Source organism: Corapipo altera, unplaced genomic scaffold (assembly GCF_003945725.1).
Source record: "Corapipo altera isolate COAL_440 unplaced genomic scaffold, ASM394572v1 2b, whole genome shotgun sequence".
In the NCBI taxonomy this organism is placed as follows: domain Eukaryota; kingdom Metazoa; phylum Chordata; class Aves; order Passeriformes; family Pipridae; genus Corapipo; species Corapipo altera.
In genome coordinates, this window is record NW_020884874.1 from 17,244,182 (window position 1) to 17,262,350 (window position 18,169).

Sequence of the window (18,169 nt, forward strand, 5' to 3'; positions counted from 1 at the left end):
TTATTTGGATGTCAGACTTGTAAGGTAAAGCTCTCCAGTGTACCACTTACCCTTTTTTTTCTCTAAACAAGAGAGGATGAATGAAAAGGGAATAAACAATACAGTAGTCCTTTCATACCCCCTTTTTCTATCAAAAGCATTCTTTTTTATTTCCCTCACTTTCAATTCAACCCATTCACAAAGGATTAGCATAACACATCTTTTTATGCTTGTAAGGGTTACAGCTGTAATCGCTTCACCTCATCACTTTACTCCGAAATCCTGTCTCTAGAGGAGTAATTCGATTACTCACAACAATCCAACTTTTGCCTAACCAAATAGAAATTCATTATAATGCTGTGCTGGTGCATCAGTTTACTATTAGTGGATGGGAAAAAATATAGCAACGTGAATAGCTGGTGTGAAATGAAGAAAGCAATCATCACCTAACAAAAGGCTATCAACAAAAGGTAGGATGACTAGTAGAAATTCTTAGTCCCATGGGCAGGGTAGCCTCCAAACTACTAATGACTTGCAGCTTTTAAAATCTTGGGTTTCAAATAAGCACAGAAAATTTATAAATTGATGAGAGCACCTGATTGCTTCAATCCCACTAGTCTTTATACTGGGCAAGTGTATGTAAAAACCTGAGACAGAGCTTTTCCACATGCTGAAGAATCACCGTTGGTGGAAAATACACTCATGCTAGTCCTTATAATGGCTTCTCTTGTCCTTTCCTTCTGAAATTCAAAAATGTACGTGAAGCAATCTTGACTGCATGCTGCTTCAAAGTAAAACTAGTACCATCCTTAGCAACTGACAGTGGATAAGGACAAAAGAAAAAAATAATGAGGACAACTGGCATCTCCAAATGACTTCCAGTTGTCCATATGCCCACAAGCATAAATCTAAGAGAACCTCATGCTGATTGTGTCACAGAAGGACAGCACTTGGGGCAGAAGCACAGATGCCAGGATCATGCCTTGTATTTAGAAGTAGAGCATTTTATTTTATATTATTTCTGTAGAGTGATTTAAGATGCCCAGATATAATGAGATAAGTTCTCAAAGGCAACATTTGTTTTGCCAAAGGTTTAGGAGCATTAGGATCTAGCTGACAAATCTTTAGCTGTTACACTGGCTTAGGTTGGTTTTCAGCTTTCAAAGCCCATAACTATCTTCTTGAGTTTTATTTTTACAGATTCCCAAGGATTTCAGCACAACATATGGGCAGCATTAAGGACATTAAGGATTTACAAATTCATATCATCATTATAAAAACACATAAAGTCTGAAATGTATCTGGCATTAAATGGAATACATATATTACTCATGGTCAAATTAAATACTGATGTATTCACATTTGCATTAAAAAGAAAAAAAGAAAACATCCTTTTTACAGTAGTCGTATAAAGAAAACACTCTAAACTTACCCATACAGAAAGCAGTTCACTGCATTTACTTTAGTTTTATTTCTTTTTAATCTGGAATTTCTTTTTACTTAAAATTGCTGTTCTTCTACATTCTTCTAGACAGTTAACCTTTACTGTGATGTGTGTGTACTTTACAGTGACTGGAAATCAATAATAATTCTGATACTAAGCCATTTTTGTCTTGAAAAAACTTAAAATATCCCCAAGACAGCATCTTTCTTCAATACTACCCATGGGAATTTACTAATAATTACATTGTTAAATGTGAGTGGAGAAACTGAGTATGTGAAATAAAAGCCAAACTCTAAAATGAAAGAAGGTCCTCATAGCATAGAAAAAACAGTTAGTTATTGTCATTGTGCAAGTTACTGTTCAACATATAAACACAACTGCAATAACAATGCTCACTGTCTACAGGTGAAGTATCTGTATTCTTTCCTTTATTCCATAGTTAAAAAACAGAGGAGAGCAATCCCCCAACAAAGATCTCATGCTCTTATAATCTACAGCTACACAGAGAGATAGGGCAAAATCCAGCATACAGCCTTGAATCGATAAGATACCTCAAGAAATGCAGCAAATTTTTCAGGTACAAGAACAAACATTTTCTTTTGCCACCTGACACTTTCTCATTTGCCATGGCTTATTTGCTGAAAATGAAGTTACAATACTAATTTTTATATGTGTGTGCTGTTAAAGAAATGAATTACTTTGTTTGCAGAAATGCAGCTTTGATAAAATGTGCAGAGAGGACAGGCATGGCTAGGCAATGCTACATATCCCAGTGGAAACAAGACCTTTCTCTCTAGTAGAACTCCCACCTTATAATTATATGATAAAATAAAAGAGAAAGTGAAAGGCCTCAGCAGAAACATGAAAGCATGCATTCATATTGCATATGCCCTACCCCAACCAGAAACAAGTCCTCAGAATTCCTTAACCAAGTTAAGAATACATTGTGGGACTGTAAGTATCACAAGCTAGCCATCATGCTTACAGGTAGAGGATTTGATGATGTTCATCACGATGATAACTTTTTTCACTGTGCTGTAAAACACCTAGTTAGACATTCAATCAGGAGTCAAAGACTACATAGTTCTCAAAATTAATGTGACACAAACACCAGCAGAATAGGAAAATGACTGAGAGTATCTGTTCTCATAAAAAATGAATTTAAAACACACTAGCCAGTTTCAAAGCTGACAAAAGAAATGTATATTATATCTGTACTTAGCTTCCAGTTTAGGGATGTTTTATTTATGCTTTTGTCTCAGACATTTATACCACAGTATAAATTGGTTCTAACTACCTTAACCATGTTCAAACAGGGAGTAGCTACATCTTGAAGAAGGGAGAGAAAAATATAAATGACTGTCAACTTATCCTGCATTATTATATTTCCCCTTTAGCCTAACAAATGTTAAGACAACTTGTTGCAAATCCTACATTTTTTATTATGTCACCACCGGCAATGGCAATAACAAAATTTGGCTTGATGAAATATTTGTGGATTGGGTAGGACTCAAGGAGCCTCCATACAGGGCTGAATAGAGCATGCCATACAGTTGATGTGTTTTGCTTTGACGAGAAGCTGAGCAAGCAACTCAAATGTGGAAGGAGTTGTGTTTTAAGAAATTCTACCATTAGATAAAAAGCAGCTGTCACTTGATCTTACAGTTTTGAAAAAGTAAAGTGTCTTGTTTAGCATATGGACACATTCTCATTTTCCCAAACCTCAGAATGAGTTGTTATAGCAACAAGGGCTCTCTTGTTCTGGCAGCCTACCCCACCTTGACAGTGACAGGAGCTACATCCTGTGGTCAGGTCCCTGACAGGTTTACTGTGTGGACACCATGTGCTACTTATCTGACCGGAGAGCTTAGCACCTCTACAGGCTGCCTGGTGGCAGATGAGGCACTACACACTGTAGGCTCAGGCAGCAGCAGTACTCGCATAGTTGTTCCTCTTCTCCTCCAAGCTATAGGCATTATTAGTTCATGCAAAAGTCTGTCTGGTTCAGGTCCAAGTGCTGGGTCAGCAGCCAGCCATTAAATCTGTAAGTCCCACATACTCAGACTATACTTGAAACACAATGCATCTATGGTGTCTATGAAGAGCATGGGCTCTGCTGAGCTTTTCTAATCACAAACATAGGATTACTCAGGAGACCTGCTGAGCAGAACAACTGAACAGGCTTTTCTGCAGCTGAACTTCTGCAAGTCAACCTACTGTCCTCCAAATGCGACAGCACTGTGTGCTTACGATCTATCACGTTACGTTATGACCTATACAAGCACTACAGACCACTCTGCCAGCAAAACAAATTGTTCTAAGTAACTGTTTGCATTCATTCAAAATAGTTCCTTGAATGGGTTACTAAAAAATAAATTATAAAAGATTTGTACTTCCCAAAACAATTTGGAAAAATACTTCCAGGTGGTTCTGTTCCATAGGTATAAAATTTCACAGTCTAAATTTCATCACTACTAGAGGGACATCCAGGAAATTGTGATTTCTCTTGCTTAATTCTCTGCACGCAAAATGATTTCACTTTTTGAGTCAGAAAACTCTTCAGTATGGTTTGAATTCAATCTGTATTAGTAAAGCTACTCGATTTGGCTAAGTGACATGATGCCTCAGAGCTTATGATGAGTAAGCAGTATATTTTTAATAAGAAGGCAACCAAATTAGCAGCTTTCATGTTTGGACAAGTATATAATGAGATACAGTCTTCCATTAGCAGAAGATGAGTGAGCTGGGTTTCCTGGAGAAAAGAAGGTTCATTGGGGACCTTATTGCTTTCTCCTGAAAGGAGGTTGTAGGAAGGTGGGGGTTGGTCTCTTCTCACAGGTATCAAGTGGCAGGATGACAGGAAATGGTCCCAAGATCTTAGAAGTCTTTTCCAACTTCAACAGTTCTATGACTCTATGATCTCTCAGTCCCTAAATTTCCAAGTACTTATCATGAAAGGAGGGTTTCTAAATTGTGTTCAAAAGCAAAATAAGAACTTGGTAGATTTACAAATATGTAGTGACTGCTGCAAATAGCCACCAGCGTTTCCCAGCTCAGTGTGCAGCATGATCTAGGCTGAAACACACAAGCAGTTGGTAACAGCAATGGCAAACTCCACAGTTCAAGTCATGGATCAAAAATCCTATCTAACCCTGATGGCTAATAGCTGACTACTGTTTATGGGGACTTGAGACATATGTTCCTCAATAGACAGAGTAATCTGAAACATCATCCTTCTTATCTGATATCTATACAAAATTCTAGGGTATGCAGCACCATCGTTTCAAAACTGGAATGACAGATTCAATTCAGCAAAATCTGTGAAATTAGAAACAGATCAAGGATTAATTTGAGATTTGCTTGACTATATATTTTCTGTTGTAGTGGGTCAACAAAACAAGCAAATTCACACAATCTGATTCATGTTAATGTACATAAAAATTAAGATTCACATTAAAAAATGCCTGTACTTGTGCAAATCAACTGCCTTCCATATGTTGAGGCAATCTGAATGCCAGTTACAATAATTGTAGAATTCTATCCCCTTTCTCATATGTTGTTAAAAACATGGATATAATAGCAAAACCTCCTTCAAGAGTTCTAACAAATAGTCCACAGTTTGATATTCCTGTCATCATCTAGCGGTCCCAAGAATAAGATGTACAATCAGGATACGTATCTTCATATCATAGAAAGTTTGAGTAGGAAGGGACCTTTAAAGGTCATCTAGTGCAACCCCCTGTGCAGTGAGCAGGGACATGTTTAACTAGATAAGCTTGCTCAGCACCTCATCCAACCTGACCCTGAATGTTTCCATCAGAGCATGGGGCATCCACCAGCTCTCTGGACAACCCGTGCCAATGTTTACAAAAAATATGATTTACATCTTCCATAAGGAGTCCTTTGAAATCACAGATTCACAGAATGGGCAAGGTTGGAAGGGATTACAGTGAGTCATCTGTTCCAATCTCCACAACCTTTCAAAGATGATTGTGAGCAGTGATCTTGTCGTCCATGACACCCTTGGTCAGATTTAACTCCTTGGCCTTCCTTGTCTCATTTCTACTTACTCTGACAACCTCTTTATATTCATTCCAAGTGGTCTGACTCTTTTTCCATCTCCCGTGTATTTTCTGCTTACGCTTGAGTAATGACAGGAGTTCTTTATTCATCCACATAGGTTTCTAGCCCCGTTTGCCTAATTTCTTGCTCATCAGGATGAGCCTGGAGAAACGGCAAAGTCAGAAACACAGTAGCACAAGGGATGTAAAGGCAAGTAATGCCTGTTTTCCATCAGTACATAAGGACTTGGTTTTATTGTGCAAGAAAACGCGCATTTTCATGATTCTGTGAAATGTACAGATATAATGTTTCACTACTATATTTACATTTACCATACAGTATCATTCTGATTTTATTTGCATGTTATGATGGCATAAGTACTCATTCTTTGCTAGAGCAGGAAATTATCAGATGTAATTTCCTACACTATGAAACTGATGACACATAACTGAGGATTTGCCTTGAACTTCCTCATTAACAACCTCATTATGCTGCCTCTGAGCTTTACTCTGCATTTCAGCTGCCCATAGAAATCAGTTTTGGGCAATTTGTTGTCCAACATGAGAAGTAGGTCTGGCATAACTGGATGTCCTTTAATCTTCCTTCAGTGTTGACAATGTGACAGTAATTTAAGAGCATAGCATTCAGGGCAAGATTCTGCAGTTTTATGGTAGCAAGGGCATGAAAGCAGTGCATTGGAAATGGTTTGGGTGCTAGATGTGGAGACCATAAAACGTCCAAGTTTTGTAGCTGTACACTGAGTGACAACAACTGATGCACAATAGATGTTTACTTTTATTTGAAGCCACATGTCTCTTATTTCAGACATGTTGCTTTATCATCCTAAATACTATATTGACTTTTGCTATTCCCTGCAAGAGTACACTATTAACTCTGGTGTTAAAAGTATGCTGGTGAAGTAGCATTGCTATTCTCACAAATTTCAGTGGTTTATCATTAGCACAGACTACTGCCTCAGGATATTTTCCACCACAGCAAGGTTAGAGCAGGACCTCTTTTTCCTCTATGCTAATGGCCAGGCCAAACCACTTGGCAGAGGGGCTGAAACAGTCAATAATATGTAGTCTGCTTACATATGTTTGAATAACCAATACTCAGTCATCAGCAAAGAGCAAGTAACACAAGTCAGCAGGTATGGGACTTTGGATTTAATGTTCAGGTTAAATATTCTGGCATCTATATGGTATTGAATGTGGTTACCTTTCTTGTTGACTCAACAAAGCAAATGTCAATCAGAAATGTCAAAGAATGCAATATATTTTATGACCTCTTTGACAATGAAGGGTTCTGGAAGTCCATCCTGATCAAGAACCTTCATCACTGTGCAGCATGGAAGAAAATTCATAGTCCTTTCCAAACTGCTGAATTTGCACAAAAGCCTCCAGCCTAAGTCAAAAGCACCGAAAACCACACACAGGCTCATAATTCTGTTCCCTATCTTTGAATTTACCTGGCCCCAAAATCCATTTTAACAGTGCCTATAACTGACTCCTGCTGTAACAGACAGCTGTGTGACAACCACATAATTTCTAAAAAGATCATCCTTCCTACAAGGTCCACCTGCAAACCCTTTCTGTTGGGATCTTTCCAAAAATAGTGTGGTTAGTACACAACTTCCCACCAGAGCAGAAAGCAGTGTATGCTCCTGAACTTCAGAGCCATCATTTCTTTATGCAGCTGACAAAGCATCAGTCTCTGTATTTGAGTAATTTGGCAGCAGTGCCAATCAACCATACTGACTTGCACTGCAACACATTTGACAGCATTTAAGAAGTGCTACTACACTTGGCAATGCTGCTCCTTGTTTCTAGATGACTAGCTGTAGAACTTCATTTAGCGCTCTGTCAGAGATGACATGCAAATAGTTTAATAAACCCTTGAAATGTTCATGACAATGAGCTGGAACTTCTTTTAATTTAGTTAAAAGTGTTTGATTAGATACAGAGAAACACAGTGATGTCGATTTTAGGGCCTAAACTGTTTTCATAAAAATCAATAAGCACATTTCTGATTTAGATGTTGCTGAATTTCTTCTGTGTTCTTTGGGCAACACTCTTTTCTGTTATAAAACCGTCTTTGTCCTTCCTCTCTAGGTGCACAGTGAGCAGCCTTCTATTCAAAATATCTCACTGTTAGGCAGCTGTTAATACAAGGATGGATAATTGCAAGGATTACCTCCTCTGTGGTAAGGTGCTGCATACTGATGCAACATTTCATGTTTGGTTTTTTTAGTTAGACTGAAGGAGTTTTGACCTTGAGGTTTAAATTCTTCTAGCAGTTTTAAGCATGACCTCAACACCTTTTGGCTGCATCTGAAGATGGTGAAGACTACCTTCCCCTTTCACCACTATTCCAGCATGTGCTGTCATTTTTATTCGGCTTTCAGAACTGCTTGTGCAATTGTTCTAACCTAGAAAATGCTTAAAATTATTTTGACTGTGTTAAGTTAGTTTATTTTGGCAAGTCTGAGTGAGGTCAGTAATGTGTAAGAGGAATAGCAATGAGCTGCTGACAGGCATTTTTTTCCATGAGCTTTGTGACCACCAGCCATACACACTCCTTAAGAATTTGTTTTTCTATCTTTATTGGCCTATGTGTGATCTACCAACATTAACTCCTCATTATTAATGATGATTTTAATGAATCTGCCATTTAAATGATTTTTACTTTATCAGTGCTAAGTTGTAGTATAGGAAGGAAGCTATTACTAGGCCAATAGTGAATGCATTCATGACATCACCTGCAATAACAGCACATCAGAACTAGGGACAGAGATGACCAGCTAGGGCTCAGACCATATCATCACTACGGGAGTGGCATCCAAGTTTTTGTTACCACTTCCAAAACAATCTGGACTTTACTACAAATGTCCAAATCCAACAAATGTGTGTATATTAAAATCTCCCAATCTAATGAAGCATTTAATGGAACTGGTTTCAAATATGACTGATTTTGACTGTATCCGTTTGAACTGTAGTTCAAACTATCTTACCAAGGGTGGTAAGATACCTGTAAGCAGGGATATTTCTAGGATCAGCAATTCATTGTTTTATTTGGTACAGTATTCAACTTATGTGTAAATTATGTGTATGGCAAAACCTACTCTGGGCTGTCTCTCCTGCTTGCCAATGCAGAGAAAGTGTTATTCTGGCTGAAGAATACTGAATGGATATAAACAAAATTTATAATTTCTAGAGACTCCTTTCTCCTTCTTTCTTTGAAAAGGTGAAACAGTGCTGTCCCTTCATGGGGCTTCACTGCAGCACAGATAAGCCAAATTCTCGTTGCTCCAAAGTTGAACATGTATCTGAGATGCCTGTGAAGACTGTTAAGAGGCAGCAATCTCTGCCTGATCTACCTCACACACTCTTCAATCCCAAGCATTGCAAGGGGCCATTTTATCCAAAGGTACAGTTAATCACAGTTAATAAAATGAAAGTGTACACAGGCTGCTTGTATGAAAAGGGGCTAATGAGACCAGTCCTATCAGGTGATGATAGAGTTTACCTTCTCTAAACACTTGTAATTTTAAAATTACACAAAGAAGGTAAAAACATAAGAAAGGACAAATGAGAAATAATGAAAGAACAAAAAAAAAAAAAAAAGACAGTTAAAATACCCCCCGCAACCAGCAGTATCAGCAAATGGTAATTTTAAATGCATATCTATTATAGCGTAATGAAAAATTTTCAATTGCAGTTAAAATTCTAATGGGTTTTGTAAAAACACTAGATTTCTACCTTTATGTCTCCATATTCTGTAACAATGGATGCAAACGCCTCAATGCTCACAAACTGATTCATGAAATAATATTCATAACAGCTGAAGAGACCTAATAAACCAGGCACCTACTAAAAGAGAATATGTGCTAAGATGCTGAATCTTCACTTTGAGCAGGTAATGTATCAACATTCTTTCTCTAACATTTAAACATAAACTAGAATCCTCTACCTGAATTCTTACTTCTAAAATTCATATTCTTTAGGAAATCTTTAAGGTTCCTAAGATTTCAATCTGCATATAGCATCTACACAAAGTAATTTTTAAGTAGCTAGGTTAAAAGAAATACTGATACATTTCAAAATCAAGGAAAGTTAATATTTAGTTAATATCTTTGGACTCAAAATTTCTTCATTCTAATGACTAATTTAAAAAAAACCAAACACTGAAACGTATCACTAGTGTTTCCTCTTTCAAACATACGAGTTTTAAAGATGCTTACTTTCAAAACTATATTAAATTTAGTAAAAGAAAGTTTGCATATAATAAACTTATTCACTAAGTAATGTGTTTAACAATAAAGTTTTCTAGTAAAGAAATTAGATTTACTAATTGTATTTACTAGATTTAGTCATCTATGAAATTTTTCTGACCAGAATCAGTCAACTACTCTTTCAAAACACAGTCATATCTGAAGACTCATGAAATGGACCAGAAATGATAAAATACTTCTAATTATAATTGTTTACAAATACAGTTAAAATAAATGGTTCAGCTCAGGCAATGTCATAAGCATAAAAACATTAGGTAATTAATAAGTTTCTACTCTTACCCTCAGATATCCCTTATTTCTTAGAGGTGTGAAGCAACAAGGAGAAAAGTGTACTTCTCTTTGGTGCCTTATAATAAAGAATGGGAAACATTCTCTGAAAATTGCTATCCCACGCATATCAATCAGGTAATTTCACATGATAAATGTTGTTGTTACATTGAATTTTTTTTTACTCAAATTAAATTTTTGTAATTGAATTCCACAATTTTCTTACTCTTTGTGTATATATGAAAATATTCACATTACAGGTTTTTGTGTCTGAAAATCTGGAGGTGTCCCTCACTTAACTGCATTTTTAATAACTATCATCAAATATTCCATCAAAAGATCATGCAATTTTTTATTTACAACCAAAGGTATCAGTTATCAGAACTAGCAGATGTGGTTGCTTGGTGAACTTCTGCAATTTCCCACACAAAAGAGAAAAATATGCCATGCTAATATTGTGTTTCCATCTTTGGAAAGCTCAGGAAGCTAGTTAAATTCTCCTCTTTGTGTGATAAAATACATTATGCAAAAGACCACTGAAGTTTAAACATATTAATAGTTTTTTCCTATGAATAAGTGAAAAAAAAATACGGGACTTGGGAAACACCTGCATTGTTCCCTAAATGTATACTGCCACTTGGGTCTCCAGGGCCTATTGTGATGGTACAGTTAAAAGTCATTGTAGAAACATTGATCCCAACATAAAAACAACAGTGAGAGAAGCTTTGTTTCAGATATATTTAGCATCTGACATTCTTCCCTTCATTTGTACATTAATTGGTAACAGACATTTTTGAGCATCCTGCAACAGGAGGTGATTTGACTTTCACAAATTTCCCTAAGAGCAGAAACACCATCAGGAACAATTTCAAAGAAATAATTACGGTCTAGACAGATTTATGACTTCTAAAGACCTAATCCAAAGCACATTAATGTCAGTGGAAGGACTCCCATTGACATCAAAGGCCTTTGGATCAATTCCCAACTGCTGTGGGAATGAATTCACAGCAATAATGATGGTGGACTAAATACACACTTGCAGTAGAAATGTTACCACCCAGACCTTTTTATTCCTCAAATCAGATTAAAAAGTCATTTTCTGCTATTTCACAATTACTTCCAGATGTGCATCATCTCAAACGGTATTTTCATCCGTCTGTATGAACCAAACATGCACAGAGATAGAGAGGTTCTATTCTGCCTGAACTAATAACACAAATGAAAACCACAAGGGAAAATAATGTTGGAGTTGATGAAGTTCTTGTTTTAAATGCGGAAAGAGAAACCTTGGGCTTTATTCCCTCTAACTACTTTGTGATAGAGCTGCCAGGCCCACCACTTCTTTATTGCCACAGTAGATTTCTTCTAATTAAATTTTCAAAGTGTTTCTCTAGTCCACTAAACAAAACAAAAGAATAGTATTAGCCTCAAACTTGGCAGCCTGAAAACTGTCACAAATGTCAGCTTCATATACTCTGTTTAGTAATAGCTCTGCTGTCCCTTCTGTCCTCTTAAATATCTATTTACATGCTAAATAGTTTGAAGCATCACTCTTCTCTGACCACGTTAATCTAGTTTCATTCCCTGAGCAGTCGATAACATTTTAGACTGTAAAATGAAATGCCAATGCCCGGGTGTGAGTGGAAACCCGTTCAAAATTTTATACAGTCAAACTCAACTCCAGGATATGACTGATCAGTCACCAACATGTATTACTCTGAAGCGCATGCACCTTTTATTTACTTCAGTCTATCAATACTTTGGTTAGGTAGGTTTGGTTATCACATATTCATTCTGACATGTGCATATTATGAACTAGTTAATGACCTCAAGTTGCGGCAGAAGGAGTTTATAGATATTAGGAAAAATTTGTTCATGAAAAGGGTGTAAAGCATTGGAACAGAACACCCATGGAAGTGGTGGAGTCACCATCCCCAGAAGCACTTAGAAAACATGTGGATAAGGCACCTGTGAACATGGTTTAGTGGTGAACATGGTGGTGGTGTTAGGTTGACTGTTGGACTTCATGATCTTAGAGGTATTTTCCAACCTTAACGATTCTATGATTCCATAGTTGAACTCTGCCTTACTAAGTGAGTATTAGGAAGTTCAAGAACTTTCTTTTGGAAATTATATGTAACACTTTTTTTTAAAATCAAATAACACATATTTTCTAGCATAATTCCGTCTTTCCATTCCTAACGAAAATCTGACCTATTATCTCAGTCTCTGTACTCTTCTCTGCTCTTCAGAAAACAAGATTATTATTTTTCCTTCTTCTTCAGTTGCTATGTGTGGGAAACCAGATTATTAGTGACTGGGTAATTCTACTACATAGATTCAAAAATAATGAGGTAGGGAACAATGAAGAGGTGTTAAAAAATAAAAATTATGCTGAACATGAGCTACTAAGAGGTTCTGAATGAGGAGAGGGTTCAGGTTGATGGAGTAAGGTAGTATCAGCTAAAAGTGTCCAAGGAATTAAAATCGTTCACACTTAATACATTCTCTGGGTTATACCTGTAATGGAAATGATGCTTTAGGTATAGTCTACTCATCATGATCTGTGACATAAGGAATTATGTTTAACCTGGTTTCCTCAAGAATCAAAGCTTATATGAACAGACTGTGTACATCTGTATAACGTGCATACTCTCTCACTCCAATCTACAGAAGGGCAAAAGTCAGAGTCATTAAACTCTTACAAGCATTGTGGAAGTAGGTGTCCATAAAAAGGGGGAATTCTATTATTAGCCTAAATCAGGGCCATCAAAGAATCACTCAGTCATTTATCCTTTAGCTGCAGGTACACAGGAACTACTCAGGAGACTACTTTTTAAACTGATGCTGTTCCAATATTTTCTATAATGAAAACTTAACTCAGTGTATTTTAATATACCACACACTAGTAACCCTCTCAGTTTACTCTAAAAACATTCTTTCAAGACACATCAAAAGCAGCAACATACTTTAGTCATGATTTGGCACCATCTTTTAAATGACTTGACACTTCAGTGCACTTTGTTATCAGAAGTGTTATCATATTTTTTCCACCTTTACATCTTATTGCTATGAATATACACAGTAGATAACACCAGATCCTTGAACAAGATAGAGATGAGAAACTAACTTTGACAGTAACACTGAACTTCACTACCAGGGAAATTTTGACTTGTTTAAACATTGTCTTTAATGCTGTTCCTCCCTGCTCTTTTCCACCCTAGCATTTTACCATTTTTAATGCCTTTTCAACATATTCAAGACAAAATTCAGTTTGGCAAACTGTAGGCTGCTTCAAGTCACAGGAGATAACACAGAACTACACATTACTTTTATAACGGAATACATAGTTTAGACAATTTTTTTGATTTTAAATGGGTATGTTAGCTTTAGTGGAGTGCATTAGGTAAGATGAGACAGTCCTCTTTTCCCTATGAAAATATTACAAATGTAACTAGACATTTAGGTCAATGATTCAAAACGATCTTATACACTACAAAACAAACAAACAAACAAAAAACCCACAAAAAAACAAGAAACCAAAACAAATCAGGATAACCAGATGAACATATGCATAAACCAATATATTAAGTATAGTTTTCTTTGAGTACAACAAATCATGGTATTATTATTACAATGAAAACATGGGGGGAAAAAATCAGTGTGAGCTCATAAAACATGTTTTAGAATAACAGTATAACTAATTTGAGAAGTATGAATGTACATGACTTTGAAGTGATGACGCCCTATTAAATGAATTCCATCAGAGGAAGAGAAAGCATTTACTCCTAATGTTGCCTCCACCTGCAATTCACACCTACAAAGTAAAATAAGTCAGAGAAAACATTTTGGGTTTTAGTTCCACTTTCAAGGAGTTTAGCACTGATATATCAGGCAATGCACTTACTTAAGAAACTGTCTTCAATCAGAGTGGTAAAGGTAGGATATATGGCACAATGGTAAGAAACCTGTTACTCATTTCCCCTTTCCTTCAATCGACAGCCATTGTGGGTGAGTATGACTATTGCAAGCAGAGGAAGGTGTACAAGCAACCACCAAGAGGTCTTTTGCTACCACGAACATTGCTTTGAGATCCATGGACTGTGTATGATTAAGTAAAAAATAGTTTTCTTATACTAAAGTCAATTCCCTCTTTGTTTTGTTATTACTATCCAGAAAATTTATTATAAGAGACGCCATTGCTTTCCCTGTCCTCAGTCCTGCAATATTTTAGGTTATTTCTGAGCCTTTCAAGACTCTCCCTTAACTCAAATTCTAGCAATACATGCTTGTGGTACATAAATATTTGTTTATGCAAATATATTTTAATTCAAACATTTAATCATACCAGGTAAACATAAGAAAAATAAGGCTGATGTACCTTTCACAGAAGACTTAGCTCATGGTTTTAATTTCCTGTTTTTATTAGCTTACCACACTTGATAAAAATATTAACACAACTTGAGAAGTACATTTTATTTTCTGGTTTCTCAAGAAAATGTTTGATTGCTACCACCTCATTACAGGCATCAGCTTGTAATTGGAATAAGATTTAAATTGAAAGAAGTTATTGAAAAATAGGACTGATGTGCCTCCTCAGTACTTTAAGTGCCTGCTTGCTCATATCTAAAGTTGTTTTTATGCTAAATATCAATATGCAATTAGAAAGAGACAATGTAAGTGCTGAGCCTCTGCAGAGTACTCTTTGGGCATTTGTAAGCTCCTTTCTTTTTTATGCTGCCAGAGTCTATCAAACAACTCTCATGTCCACACGATCAAGCCACCAAAACGAATGTCTATAAATACAGTCAAAGAGAGAGATAACAATAAGCAGAACAACTACGTCCTCATTTGAAGATGAAACAGTGTTTCTGAGTGAGCAGTATGTGATTAACCTGCTGTATATAGGGTCAACATGATTTATTCTCACAGCTATGCAGTCAGTCCTAGCCCTGGAACTCACTTGCTATCAAAGAGACAAACCTTCCTCAAATCAACCCTCCCCTATGTCTAGCTAACACTTGGAGCTCTTACTTAGGAAAATTAACTGTCGTGTCCTTCATTTAAATTATTTCCACCCCTGCTTGTAAATAATTGCCAGCATAACAGACAGTTTAACCACGTGCACTTTCCAGACTCCCATCCATCTATCTGCTGCCTGAAATGCTTCAGCACCCTAAAAGCATATCTTGAAAATCACAGACAGGGAGGAAAAAAAAGAGGAGATTTTATTTTGTCCTAAATTCTGAGTATTGGTAGAACAGCACTGTCTCGGCCCAGTACCAAAGAATAAAGAGTAGTAGACCATTACATCTTAAGACAATCATGTGGTTCAAAATAGAGGGATACTATTGGCTTTGCTTCAAACATTTAATAGAAACACCATGTTTCATTAAAAAAAGCTACTTTGCGTGCGGGGACAAACCTCTTACCTTTTGTAGCTATTCGAACACACTGAGTTTTGGTTTCCTGTTGAGGACAGAAAAGTAAAGAAAACAGTCAAATCAGGTTGCTTTTCCCTGCCCTCTCCACTCCATAGATTCATCCTAGATCTACGGATCACATTGGGACAACTCAGTGAGGTGGCTCAGGGCTCTGGGCTTAGCAGAGAAGGAGCTTGGGGTATTTTGCCTTTACAAAAGCTGGATGACAACTAGACATTGGACTGTACTGTCCAGGAAAAATGATGGGGAGAAAAGGTGCAGGACAGGCCAAACGCAGAAAAATTTCAGATTATTCAAATCAAATGGAAATCATGCCATAAGAATACAAAGAGAGAGTGCAGCAGAAGGAAATGGGAGGACTGGTGCTCCTATTTATGTCATGGCACAGAAATCCTGAGCCAGTGTTGACCTCCAACAGCACTGTGCAGCAAAGAAGATACTTTTGTTCAGCACTGTCTCCAAACTTACATCTTGCTACATTCTGACATTCTTAAACAGTCACCTGAAGCACATCAGCAACACACTTCCCCATGCTTCTGCATGTGGAATGAGCACAGAGCAGCCCAGGTATCCCTTCACAGATGATACAGTTAATCTGCCTAGGAGACACAGTGATTCAACAGCGATGTGCTTCAGAAGTTGCACATGCAAAGAATTTTTATGTAACTTTACTTTTCCCTCCCTTCCCCTCAGAAGTTTGGTCAGCAATTAAAACAAATGAACAGAGAAATTACTCAGTTATGTCCAGTTTGGACAACTTGAAGAGCTGAGGGTCAGTCATAAATGGGTTTTCTGACCTTTTTGTACAGTGTGCAGTCATTTTAAAGGCAAAAATACTGAAATAGCATAAGGTTGCATGAGAGGATACAACTGCTGTTGTATTAGATTGCTCTAAACAATATTAGTGTGTAATTTGAAAATATAATAATGACAGTTTCACTTTATAAAATATCCTCTCTCTAGTTCTGCACCTCCCAGCACTTCATCCCTGAATAAATCCCCTGGGATCTCTCTCATCTTGAAGATTCCAAAACAACAGGTAAAAAAACCAGTTTGATGCTGATTTGTAAACACAGCTTGTAAAGAGCTCTAAAAGCTCTAAGTTGAGGCACTGTAAGTGTTCCATAAAGACAGTTTTTCCATCTATATGAAAGCCCCACAAAGTTTACCAAATATAATCTTATTTATTCTCCCCAGTTACTGGATTTACTTGTCCACTTTTGTTCAATATCTTCCAGGATCACAGAGTAACCCTCCTCTCAACCCTACCGTGTATTTCAGAGCATACTTTACTTCCCTCTGCCTATTTTGGTGATTCTGGTAGTTTATAGTAATGCATCTGTTTAAATATTCTGCAGCTCAGAGGTTATGTTACAACCACTAGGTCTCTGTCCCAGCAGAATGTGGTGCAGTCCCCCTCAAAATTTCCTCCTAAATCCCTTTAAGAACAGAAACTGGATCCAAAGTTTTAAATCAAAACAGAGAAATCCATTTTAGTATTAAACTCTCTCACAAACTGAAATCAAGTTTAAGCAAAAAAAATTCTGTTCTTCTCTCAGCTTCTACATATCTGTCAAAATGTAAAAGTCAAAATTGAGACCTACTTTTTGTATGTAGTATTTTTATTTTACTTTTCCCTCCCCCTTATTTCTTGGGTTATGAAACAAATTTCCTTACAATGTAGTCTGCTAAAAGCCTACAAAAACAAAGGGAATTATTTTTAATAGGTGAGGGAAATACGGATGAGTGTCAAGCAGTCACCTCTTATTTTGCTTTGTTTACTTCATACAGTTGTATAGATAAGGACTAAAAAGAGGGAATGGTCTCTTGAATCAGAAAAAAACATCTAATTCTCAAACAGTTTTGTCCCTATTCTCACTTGATGCATATCCAATTTCCATAACCATAAGTAAAAGGTTACATTTTCTTTGAAAGACTCCAAGGCAAGGCTGCCTGTTAGCAAGGATTTGTTTAGTCTCCACGAAAACCCAAATGTAAACAAGGGTAAACACTGCTTCTGCTCCTTTTCAAAGGTTCGGGTGCATATCAGTGGCTATCAATCTAGTTGTCCTTTCTAGTTCCTTTCTGACCTGCCTGGACACTTCAGTTTTCTATACTGTAAACCAAAATTTTAAATTTTTAAATATCTAAAACTTATGTGTGTACCACATTTCCCCTCCTCACCAGTCATTTTCCCTTCCCTTATTTTTCCTTTACAAAAGGAAAAACCATTAAAGAGCAACACCATGGGGCTTGCAGAGTTGTTCTTCCCACCTAGAACCTCTCTCCCTGGCACTTTTAGTCCTTCCATATGAATACAGAGTCAGCAACAGTACTCAGTAACAGAGGTAAAAAGAAACACCAAGGAGGCGACAGATACACTTCTACTACTGCACAGCAGTGGTGCAAGTCTGACGTACACCTTCTCAAAAAGACTCTTGCAAACACACAGTGGGCCTGGAGTTTTGCTCAAGCAAACTTTTACTTTTTACTGACGTTCAATGCAAGAGTCTCACAAAGTTAGCAATGTTTTACTAGCCCGCTGAACAGCCCACATTCTGTTCGTCCTGCAGTAATTTAATCTTCTGAAGTGTGCAAGGATTGAGAATTAGAGGAAGGATTGAGGATATTATTTACTGAGGAGACAGAGTCACAACACTGAAATTACTTTGCTCAGAC

The 18,169-nt window shown here is 36.9% G+C and overlaps 1 protein-coding gene across 15 annotated transcripts in view; it reads right to left on the reverse strand.

The window, feature by feature from the left end:
- Positions 1-18,169, reverse strand: part of PTPRK (protein tyrosine phosphatase, receptor type K) — a 393,103-nt gene that overhangs the window by 53,737 nt on the left and 321,197 nt on the right. For all 15 annotated transcript variants that reach the window (XM_027633191.1, XM_027633178.1, XM_027633156.1 and 12 more), the window contains exon 13: positions 15,479-15,515. In XM_027633191.1, the coding sequence (XP_027488992.1) occupies positions 15,479-15,515 (37 nt within the window). The remainder of the gene's footprint in view (positions 1-15,478; positions 15,516-18,169) is intronic.